The sequence below is a fragment of the Brienomyrus brachyistius genome, chromosome 14 (assembly GCF_023856365.1).
Source record: "Brienomyrus brachyistius isolate T26 chromosome 14, BBRACH_0.4, whole genome shotgun sequence".
NCBI lineage: Eukaryota > Metazoa > Chordata > Actinopteri > Osteoglossiformes > Mormyridae > Brienomyrus > Brienomyrus brachyistius.
Genome location: NC_064546.1, coordinates 16,839,594 through 16,851,746, shown reverse-complemented (window position 1 = coordinate 16,851,746; position 12,153 = coordinate 16,839,594). Strand labels below are relative to the sequence as shown.

The 12,153-nt window shown below is 43.6% G+C and overlaps 1 protein-coding gene across 2 annotated transcripts; it reads right to left on the bottom strand.

Annotated features, from left to right (window-relative positions):
* Positions 1 to 2,437: 2,437 nt before the first annotated feature.
* Positions 2,438 to 7,114, bottom strand: si:dkey-229e3.2 (uncharacterized). Of its 2 annotated transcripts, none has more exons than XM_048973858.1 (6): positions 6,819 to 7,114; positions 5,804 to 6,392; positions 5,211 to 5,365; positions 4,820 to 4,955; positions 3,467 to 3,550; positions 2,438 to 3,188 (listed from the first exon to the last, which is right to left on the bottom strand). In XM_048973858.1, exons 2-6 carry the CDS (start codon positions 6,080 to 6,082, stop codon positions 3,066 to 3,068), a joined length of 777 nt encoding a protein of 258 aa, XP_048829815.1. In that variant the 5' UTR covers positions 6,083 to 6,392; positions 6,819 to 7,114; the 3' UTR covers positions 2,438 to 3,065. The 2 variants fall into 2 exon arrangements, with proteins under 2 accessions (XP_048829815.1, XP_048829814.1); XM_048973857.1 differs by having other exon boundaries at positions 6,918 to 7,114.
* Positions 7,115 to 12,153: the final 5,039 nt, after the last annotated feature.

The following is a 12,153-nucleotide window of genomic DNA, read 5'->3' as shown; positions in this document are numbered from 1 at the left end:
GATGAGTTGCATCATCTGGTTGCCCCCCACCCTTCCCGAGAAAGTGGAAAGCGCTTTACAAGGAGTGAACGATCTTTTAAAACCCGACCGGCCTATCAACCCTACAGATAGGCTACCTGTGCAGTTTGCTTAATAAAATATTAGTCGATATCGATAATTAAACTGTGACAAAGTTGGTCTGCCATCAACGACCACCACACTTCTCCCAGGAATATTTTGCAGAGAAAGTTTGGTTCTATCTGAAATCTGAGAATATATTATGCTCACCTCGCCTCTTAAAAAATTACTCATAGTGTCAGTTCTGATGCAGACGCTTAAAGTATTAGATTGCAGCAGATTTACAGTCAGCGGAGTTGAAAGGCGAAAAAAATAACTGTTCTTGGTGATTGGACAAATTACGCCTGTCGTAGTCCTGGTAATGACTGCATCACTGCACAGCGCTTGTCTTGGTATTCCTGGTATCTCTAATCTCTTTAGACCAGGAGTGTCCAATCTTATCCGCTGTGTATACGAGATTTCGTGGCAACTCCCTAATTAGATTACCAATTAGAGGACTGATTGGCTAAAGAGTCCTCATGCCTGGGTTTGAACAGCTGACCTACAGGTTACTCCAAAAACCTGCATACACACCGGCCATTTGCGGATGAGACTGGACACCCCTGCTTTAGACCAATGTTTCCCAAACCAGTCCAGCGGTCCACGTGTTGGCTCTCTCCCGGTTCCCTGACAGTTGGGAGGGAGCAAAAACGTTGACCAAGGACCGGTTTGAGAAGCACTGCTTCAAACAAACCGTCACTTGAACATTTGTCTCCTCTAGTATAAGATTTTACAGCATTTTTTACGGAATGTTTACTGGCACATTACAGTGCTTTGGGACTTCAGTGATCTTCCAGTTACTGAAATGTACTGGGTCATCGCGCAATTCAAGAAACTTCAGAGGGGCAAAGTCATCTTCAGCGGGAAGTTTGAGGTCAGTATGATTATAATTTGGTTCGTTGAGTTCAAGGTTCAATGAATATAAGGTATGGGCTACGGCCAAAACAGCAGTCCATTAATAAACAGTCACGTGTTTAAATGGCATTTCTTTTATTTATTACATTGCTAGGTCGCTACAAATATTGTAAGTTAGAGATGAACAAATGCTTAAAAAGTGAAACACGTCCGTCCTCATCGACGCGGGGGGGGGCACTGTGGGTGTCCTGGGCATGTTCGCCGAAAAATTTGCACGTCGTGTTGTACGGTATTTCTACTCTCCAAAGGGCGTAAATTCCGCTACTGCCCCCTTTAGTTGTCCATTACATAAAAACTGGAACACAGAGTAGCCCCCAAAACACAAGCGCGACCATGGTAGATTTCAGCTGCCCTGGGCATTGTGGGTTTTGTAGTTCTTTAAGGATCCCTCGATGTCATTTTTCACGTGGCGTTTCATCTGCCAGCGAAGATCAGAACAAACGAAGAAATTCAGTAGAAAAGATCCCTCGGCAGGTACGGCCTGCAGGACTTTCGCCCTCACGCAAGAAATCTTATGGCAAATAATATATTATTCCATTATTAACCCAAAATAAACTGTTGCATACATGTAAATGCGTGTGTAGACTTGTATTGAAAATCTCACTAAAGCCAGCTGACCAAAGTTGGCAACCCTGGTACTGTTCACTTGGCCTTTAATTTTTCATTAAAACTGATGGAATTGTAACGGAGGGAAGTACCGACGATGTAATGCAAGCAGGTATCCGATATTGGCAGTTTATTTTTTATTTAAAAAGGTAATTACGATTCGAGAACTGAATAAGTTCCAAATAGTTTGATATGTTTAAAATAATAGAAACTATAACGGATATGATTAATTAAAAGCCGTCATCTGCCTCTGTTTGGGCGGAGAGGTACAACGTACAGTATTCAAAGGTGGTTCCCACAGCGGTAACTATTTGCTACCCGATCGATTTTCCTTTACCGTTTGTGTGCAAAGGTGACGACCGTATAAACGGTAATCAGCGTAACTCTACTAGACATCGTAGCCTACATAAGCTATCATTTGAGTTTGGAAGAATAAGGTGCCCCCGGCATTTCCAGGCGTGCCTCTGCCGAGATCGAAGGATCTGCGTAGTTGCCAAGCTTATTGAGCACCTGCTCATTTCGCCAGAGCAAACTCCAGACAGCGCATGTTCTAGGGGGTTAAGACACTGAGTATTATTTTAATGGTTGGCAGGAATTTCTTACCTACTGTTCCACTTAGTCGCATTAAATTACACCGATTGTTATATATTGTTTCTATGGGTCAATACTTCAATATTGAGTAACATTAAGGAATTTTCATCGCTTGATCTCCACCTTCTTGGTGAGGACCTTAGTATATTAGCTATGGGTTTCAGGGACTTTTATTAAGAAGTATAACAGTATGGAATAAGCCTTAAGGTAACATTGAATCAATGAAGGCTTTTTCTCTTAAATATACTTTATTTAGGGTTATATGTGTAAGTAGCAAGTAATAATAAATACCTCAGTGCAATGTTCAAAATTGTCACAGCCTGATTCCAGACTGACTTGTTTCATTATACATGGACTGCATCATCACTGTGATTAAATTCTTTCGAAACACCAAATGCTCTTTCACTTGCAGCTCCGCAGCACAGTGCGTCCGCCTTTACGCCCCCTTTTGTTAGACGGTACTCAGATCCACGCAGGAGGGGGATGCACTCATGAAGGGCACCTTCAACACCTGGATGTACGTTCCAGACGTGTCATATCTGAATAAATATGCATTTCTTCTGGCTCGGGGGCAAAGAGAAAGCTGTTAGCAGGACTGATTCTGTTCAGGGGGCTGGAAGCCTTTCACCAGAAAGAAACTTTTGCCTCTACTGCTCTGAACAGAAGCCAGTTCCTGGCTCTGGAAGTGCCAGGTATGAAAATATTTTTAGCATGTAAAAAAAAAAAAAATAAAAAAAATGTACATTTCAGTTATCACCAAGTGTACAAAAAAAAGTTGTGCCTGTGAACATTACAAGGCTTCTGGAATAGAGAAGTTGGTGCTGGAAACACAGAAGCTGGTTGCTATGCAGAGGAGCTCACAGGAAGAACCCTTTCCGGGATTCCTGGCCCTGCAGGCGCAGGCTGTACTGGGAGAACCACTGGTGGGAGATCTGGTAGATGAAGCCTGGGCCATCCCGGCACTGGGGGGGTGGCAACAGCTGAAAGAGGGGGAGTAATAGTGAAGGGTGGGGAGGGGTGCATGCACACGTATACACACGTGCGCTCGCACGCGCATTCCCCTTTCAGTACCACAGGTTTTGGCTCCTACAGACAACCAGATTCACACTCAATCCTGTTGCTGAGAAGCTACACCCAGCATAACATGTACTCACATAATGGACAGAATCTTAATTGGGATATCTTAAGGTGTGTCACTGCTTCTTACCCACAACTTATCCACTCCCACACAGCCAGATATGACCACACCCACACCCACCTTGGTTTGGATCAACGTCAAGTTGCTGTTGGGGTCCATTGACTCCATATCGCCCTCCTCAGAGTCTTGTGCAGCAGTCCCATCCTGTTGAAGAGACAGGTGCGTTACTGGGGGGGGTGGGACTTCACCATGTACTGTGACGATGAAGCCTTCTGCAGTGACCAATGACCTGTTCAAGACGCCACCTATCGGCCATCGCACACTATACCGCTGACTTTAGCCCTACTCTCTGACCGCTCCAAGACGCCAAAAGACTCTAAAGGCCCGTGTGGGCCTGTGTCTGTCATTCCCCACTGAATATTTCATGAGCTGCCCTGCAGCAAGAAGAAAGCCAAGGGAAAAAGAGAGAAACACAGGCGCACACAACCACACACACACACAGATCACAGAGAGAACACGCGGCCAGCCCCGCTCCCACGTCTGGTGACTCAGATGAAGTGCGGCCTGGCGCCGGCCAGGGGAAGCCATTAGAGCTGGCGCGAGCTCACAGGAAGCACAAGTAGCGCATTAATGCAGCCGACGGCCCTGCCGGAAGGAGGGGAGTCGGGTCTGCAGCAGCGCTGACACTGGCTACCCGACGTGGACACGGAATGTAGCCAAATCCCAAAAGGGAACGACAGACAGAATGAAGATCGTTTCCTGTTATGCATACATAAAACTTAATGAGTGTTACGTAATGGAATATGTAACTAGACAGGGCTTCTGGTTCAGTGCTTCAGCAAGGTATACAAGGCAGCAAGTCTGTGTCCCGAACCACTATAATACCCACCTTCACATACAACTAATTTTCAAGATTTTATTAAGCGTGTGGAAGGAATCTGCCACAGGTTCCAGACCAGACTTTTGGCCTTTCAGTGCGAGCATCACGGACTGGAGTTGGCTGATGATTTTAGTTACCTCGCATCAAGAATATCTTTTCCCGCATTAAAAGAGCCTTTCGATTCCATTACGCCAAATTTCTTCATGCTAAAACTGAAGCCTCTTGCCCGCAGATGAACATGGCCATCAGATGTGCAGCACATTTAGCAAGAAATTCAGACTCAGTGCTGTGAGCTGTGATATCCAAGTCCATTATGTCACCCTCCCTGCCATGTAATGGACAGGGCTGCAGATTTCAGGTAAGCAGCCTATGGCGCCATCTTGTGGAAATTTAAAGATCAACATTAACTGGATCAAAATGTTCCAAAAAAACATCCAAAACAAAAACACACTTAATTATATTTACGATGACTAAACCCATGTTAGTTTCGGGTTTATACATTTTTTTCAATGTTCATTCTTTTGTAACATACATACTTCTCAGGTTTAAGACGCAACAGCTCCCCTTTTTGGAAGCCCCCCCATCCCACTTACCTGCGGCAAAGCGGCAGCTGGCAGTGTAAGGTTGAGTGCGGCCAGCAAGCTTCCTTGGGAGTATGGATGGGGGCCGGGCGCCGACAACTTTGGACTGTGGGACTCCGTTAATAGACACTGCCACACGGGGGCAGCACTGAGCACAAAGACAGAACGCTAAAATCCCACGTGAACATGAAAGAGGTGACCTTTGACAGTGTCAGTCACTAATCCACCTCTTGCCCCAGCATCTGGGCACATATCAGTTTAAAGCACTATCCAAAGATCACCACACTAATTAGTGATTAACAAAAGCATTAAATAGTGTCTTCTCCCGCTGGAGCTATGACGCAAATCTTACACAAACCCATTGCCGAGTTACAAGTTCCAAATTGAAATTCTGGTCAGGTACCGTGACACTCTTGAGCTGGAGGTGGGGACCTCTGGTGCACTTTCCATCAGGTGTGACAGTGGTCTTATGGATCCGGCGACGGTCTCCTCCGGAGTGGATTCCAAGGCAGGGAAGCAACATGCAAATGTTTTCTGGAGCTCGGAGCAATCGACAGCCTGCGGTCATTTGATACAGACACCACCTCAGCCTGCTAAGCGCTAGTAGCAGCACCAGGACACACATTTAACTCTGGCATACACTCTTAGTAAAAAGATAAAAACTTGTACCTTTGTAACTGGGGCTGTATCCTCAGGGGTCTGCTAATTGTACCCTTAGCTTTAGGTAATTGTACCTTTTAAGGAACATTTCTGTACAATTGATGGTACATTAATGCTGTATGTACATTTGGGATGTTCCTCAGAGTTCAAATCTGAACCTTAAAAGGTACAAGGGCACAGCCCCAGTGACAAGCAAAGGTACAAATTTTTGTCCTTTTTTCTACTAGTGTATAAAGACAAATAATTATATATTAGTGTAACAGACACTAATAGCTTACGTTAACGACAATTTAGCATGTAGTCTCACTGAACTCTAACTGTAGTATAGCTTCAAACCTTTGCTAGTGAACAGGATGACTGTTGATTTGCACCATCACAATCCTCCACTTGCAAACATTCCGGGGGAGTTGATGCTGCCGACATTGACCAATAGTCACTGACTTCCAGCTGGATACCCGCACCAAATGAACTCCACTCTCCAAAAGATAAGTCCGGTTTGCCATTGGCTTGCAGATGTGCACCCTCAAAGGGCAGATCCTCAGTCTCCAAAGAACTGCTCTCGATTTGGCTGCAGTTTGGTTCCATATAGCAATCTGGAGCTCCAGGATCATGCATTATGCTAAACGAAGAGTCCTCAGCCTCTGGCAAAGTGAATGCCGATACTATGGAACATTCTTCAGAAAGTCATAACTGTGGGTCAGTTTGTGAAAGCCGCTTCTGGCAAACACAAGCCCCAAATCATCTCCCCTTCGTTCTGTTTCATTTCATTTCAGTTCTGAGCCGCAGTCTTCCTGTTGCTCTATATAGAAACACCCGTTTCTTGGAGAACGGATAAAATGTCATTGTTCACGGGGCATTTGTTCCTGTGGCTAATACTTCCGTCTTTTGCATTGTTGTGACATTGTCTGGTATTCAGGACCTACGACTTTCGGATAAAGGGGATAAGCAACCTTTCAGCCCATGTCGTCATGACTGTGCAATAGGCTTAGTAATAAAACATTACATTTAAGGCACACGGCCGAAATAACTCAACGAAGAGCCCATTCGAGCAACAGGATCATCATCGACTGGAAAATACACAAAGTTTTTGATGAAATTGCAAGATCTTAGAGATTTCACCCTACATTATCAGTAAATCAATATTACAAACGAAAACGAAACGACGGTAAGAATATATACAAGTGAAATACGTGAAATTTTAAATGAATTAAGCGAAATGAATGAGACACTCCTTTCTCTATTGTATGACACAGTTACTGAATGCAGAAGATTAGCACAAGTATAAACAATAAACGTATGTATATAGCCTAGGTGAAAGCAGGGCATCCGGAAAAACGGCAAATGTGTTCACCTGTTGGTGAGAAGAAGCCGGCAATCTTGAGTTACTGAGTAAACTTCACATTTCTACCAAACAAAAGCCACCCAACACCGGTGAATATCAATACCCTACCTTCAGCATGACGCATTTTAGCATGTGGGAACGGAAAACGAGTCAATTCATCCTCTTGTGTACGCGGTGGCCGCCTGAATACCGCGGACGTAAGGAAAGGCTTGTGGGCGGGGATGAGCTAGGAAGTGGGCGGGGCCTGTTCAGGTATGCTGCAGGTAGGAGAGCGCGCTTCAGGGCAACTGAAACACAACACAGCTGACTGCTCCGCGTTTCCCATTACAAGTTCCATGATTTTATTTTATGGGTAATTTACTTTAGGTAACACGCTAAGGCAAACGTCAGCTTGTAAGCCGCCCCAGTTCTTAGAAGAGATAATTACTCAATTTAGCATGGAATATCAATTAGCTAGACGTTTCCTCAAAATACCAAGCCGGTTTTCCACTGGAATTGTTTAGTCATAAACGGCATTTTCGGCGTGTCTGGTTCCATTTAACATCCCTTACGCGCGCTACGCATAGTTTATAAAGATATTTTCCACTCTTCGACTGAAATTCTAACGTTTGGCTAACGATGTTTTTCTATAGTTTTTGCTTCGCATTGTGGAAAACAGTTGTGTACGGTTTATGTGTATTTATTCTGAAATTCCGCCAGTTTATTTGATTGATACGCATTCATCGTTTTAAAAACGCCACTTTGCACGCGCATCCCCCTATTATTACCAGTAGAGGGCGGTCTGTGGCGGTCAGTCGAGCATGGAAACTGGCAAAATATATCTAAGAAGCTGACGTTTTTGCAGCGAGGTAAGAACTTAACATGAAATACACTAAATTGCGTGTTTAAACCTTGTGTATCTTGAGCCAGCAGATTTGTTGCAAGTACAAAGCGAGAAGATGTAAATGTTCACACGAATAAACCTGGTTTTTATGGCTTTGAGCAGAGCTGCAACTGCCTACCCTTCACGTAGGTCTACTGCTTCGGGAATTTATTTACTTGTAGTTGTCAAGATTTATATTTTTAATTAAACTGCAGTATGGTGAGAATGTGACCCAGCTGATAAACCACACCCTGCAAAGATAACTGCTATATTGCAGTCGTGACATGAGAAAGATTTCAGGTTAGACAAAATTTTTCAGCACAAAGGACCAGGTGCAAATAACATCTCAGTTGGGATGTTGAAATGAAAAATCAGTCGCAAGTACACATTAAAGTAGTGTTTCTTTGTGTGGAATGAGGAAGGCCTTAGTACATATGCGTGGTGTCACTCAGTCGTTGCTGGCAAAGCTTTTCACACAATATTCATCTGTTGTTTTTGGTGCTGTGGTGGGAAAAGGCAAAAGAGCCATGGAAGCAACAAAAATGACAACAGTAGTACTGGAGACCGCAAAGCCCAGAGAGCAGCAAAATCAGCATAACAGCAACGCTATTTCATTAATAATACATGTTTATTGAACACAGCTGGCTACTATGGTCAAGCACTTTACTTTCTGCCTTAAGGGTTCGCTCACGTATGTATGTATTTATATATGCACATCACATAGCATGCTTGAGATGTCAACAAAGTTTTTGAAAACCCCCTAATCGATATACATTTTGACAAGTAATGTCATGTAATTCTGCTCCTCCATATGAAAACATAATATCTTGGCTTTTCAATGTCTCACACAAGCATGACATTTCTTTATAAAAAATAAGCTTGCTCTACAGAGATCCACAGAGAAACCGGTTCACCTGTTAATAAAATGTCTGTTTTTGCTTAGGCTAAATGTCGCCTGTGGACATTTTGCATAACATTTACTGTCTGAGCCAGAAAAGTTGTACATTTTATGCATAAGAAAGTTTCTTGTCCGCCTTCCTATGATGCAGGATGGAGTTTTTCGGAACACAGAGCTGTGGGGAGCCCATGTGGTCCGCCAAGGGGGCAGTTACAGATGCACATCCGATCCGGCTTTTATGGATTCTGCCCTGTGTCCACTCCCCGTCTCAGTGACCTTTTTTCTTCCTCTGTCTCTCCTCAGGAAACACATTGAGCTTCTCTTCTCGCTCTTTCAACGATACGCAGCTCATATTTGTTTTCAAGCTGTTGGTCACATTGCCAACGCTGCGCAAAAGCAGACCGTTTATTGTTTCCAACAAGATATCACATTTAGGAGGCTATAGACATGTACCAATAATACAAGGCCAGTGATAGTCAACATTTGAGGAGACATCTTTATTGTCATCGTGTTGTGATTGTTCTGTCCAATGTAGTGTGTGTTATATTCTCCTGTGAGCAAAAGGTAATTTAGCCTTTTGTGCATTAATACTGGCTGCATAATTGTTGTAGAATTATGTGTATCTGTTTTTTTTCCCCTCAGCACTTAGCATTCATTTCAGCCATATCTGTAACTAATGCAAACAGTACTTCAGTTACCAATCCAAGTATATGGGAAATATTTGAAAGAATTCTGACAACACTGGAGCTCTACAAGAACAATCACAAAAGCCCAGTCTAGGAATCTGTGTGCTACATTGTTTTCAGCTTAGCTACTCGAAAGCCTTTGTTTAATCCTCTTACTTGAGCATGTGTCTCCACAATGGACCATATTTAATTTTGGGGTTATTATTTAATTGGTTGGCCAGTACTCTTAACAAAAGTAACATGCAGTTTTACAAATTTCTATGACTGGACGTTATACTGCAGCAAATTGAAGAGAAATAAAGTAGATAAAAAAAAATCATAATTCACACACGCATCTGGCGTGACACGCTTCAGGCTCTATTGGAAGATATCTTACGGCAAATCTAAATTATTCCGTTATTAACCTAAAATTAGCTACACTGAACGTGTTGGGTAGTTTGCAAACCCAACAGACTATTTACAAGGTAAGAAAACTGTTACATACATGTAAATGCGTGTGCAGACTTGACTTGAATTGAAAATCTCACTCCAGCCAGCTGATCAAAGTTGGCAACCCTCCATTAATATGCAGTAATAAATGAATGTGAGTAATAGTATAGCCAGGCAAGTAAATTGAGTTAAGTAGCTGTGTGCTGACAACCTCGACGGAGACCTCGCTGTGGCTGCAAGCTGTTCAGTGCCCTTTGTCTAAGCTTCAGTTGCAGCTTTGGCCTTCCTGTACTGGAGATCTGCTAGAGATGAACCTTTCCAGGAAATCCTACTCATTTAGAATATCACACCTCACCCTCTGCAACAAGAGACTCACTGTACCATAATGATGTCCATTTTCACAATCAGGTTTTCCCTAAATGAATCATCTGCCTGGAGATGGAAGACGGGCCGCAGGTTGGTGATCGAGGCTCATCTTAAGCTGATTGCACACAAATGTTTTTGTTATTTTGTGCCAGGTGTCTTATCCATATCTATACCACTGAGTTTCTTTGTGTCCAATTTCTTTAAGGGAAAACAGAGAAATCATGAACTCTTCCCTTCAAATGGACAGCAGACGTTCAGGCTGTCAGTGCTGTAGGTGTAGTCAGCGACAGACAGATGCACAGAGAGACATTCCGTCACACCACTTCTTTGTCCAGAAGGGATCCGGAAGGCGCATCTCACAGCAACAGGGTAACCATCATACATATGGAACCCGGCAGAGAAGGGGAAAGTACCCCCCCCCAAAAAAAAAAAATTGTTTGGCTAGGCATAAGCCAGAAACCAAACAAAATGTTTCTCAGTGGTGTCCTCGTGCTTCTTTGCCTGTAAATATGACATTGCTGTGAGATAGATTACATCGATATCGCTGAGATTTAAAAACGAACAGCGAGTATCAAACAACGGGCATTGAAAGAACAACACACATTTCTAATACCACACATAGTAACGCTACTGTCAGCATCCACAGGGGACCTATTGAAAGTGCTGATTGATATATTTGGATTCAGAGGCCCACAGTGTCCTTGTTCCAGTGTCTTAAAAAGGGAAAAATCCAGAAAAGGTAAATAAAAGGAACATGCACATCTTCAGTGCCCTTGTCTTCCATGTGTCATCTGGACAAACTGGTACTTCTACACACAGACTAATAAAGAGAAACAAGCACTAGATGTGGCCCGTGAGGGAGGAGACAGGAGGGTCCGGCGGATGTGGCGGGCAGGATGTGACAACGTGTTTGTTGTGAGTGAGATGTGGAACGTTCAAAACAGCTCGGTTTGCAGAATTAGTGCACCAGGAAACCCTTCATAGTTCAATCACAAATTTCAGGCATGTCTGCGGTTGTGAACCTTGCCCTTCTGAGACCTTGGAAAATGTCATGCAGTGAATGTATTTATTGTTTTGCCTTGCAGTGGTCTCCTCTAAATCACAGGCCAGGCCTCTTATAACGTCAGATGGGTTTTTTGAACCTCTAGAAGTAAGCATGGGAACCTTGGCAGCTGCAGCCTAAGCAGAATGACTTCTCTTAGACATCTGAAGCCTTTGCAGCATCCAAAGCTGACTATGATGTCCATTCTGAGGACATTCATAGCCGCTGCCACCTGCTTCTTTATTTTGTTCGTCAGTCTTACATCCCAGACCACCTACTGCTGTCCAGAAGGTGACATCAGCAGTTCATTTGCAGCCTCATTATTCATCATATATGGCACAAGAATACTTGAGGCTATGGTCTTTTTGGCAGATGATATTTATTGACTGCTGTTCTGTTTTCCCGCAGCATACAGAGTAATGTTACATCCAAGGCCCCTATATTAGATGGTTAAGGTCACCGATAATGTCTCAGTAAACTCAGCTCTGGTTCCTTTGAGAAAAGTATTCACCCAAGACATTCTAATGAAGGAGCCAGACAAGGGACGGTGTGTGACTCAACAGGCTAAGCCTCTGTGGCTGTGATTGGAAGGTTGCTGCTTCAAACCCCAGTCTTGGCAGAACAGTCACATGTCTATGGGCCCTTTAGGAAAAGCTGTACACTGTACACTGGCTGACCCTGTACGTGACACTTCCCACCCAAATTTATGTGCCAGGGGGTCTCATGGAGAGCAAGGTGGGGTAGGAGAAAAGTAAACTTTCCCACAGCACATCAATATTAGTATGCTAAATAAGTAAAACAGTACTCTCTCTAAACAACTATTATCTAGCCACTAGTCAGGCCTGTTCTTTTAGCAGGTATCTGCATGATGTGATGATGAAATTAGAGACTGAGAAAGTCTGGTGATATTTGTTTTCTTTGACAGTTTGTCATGCTGATAGCCAGTATCCCAGATGCCCTGTATATCAGGCCATAGGTGGCCGACTGCTGCTTTGTTTCACAGCTTAAATAAATGGGAAACAGGTTCAGAAAAGATGCCGGAAGTACGTCTAGTCTCAGAG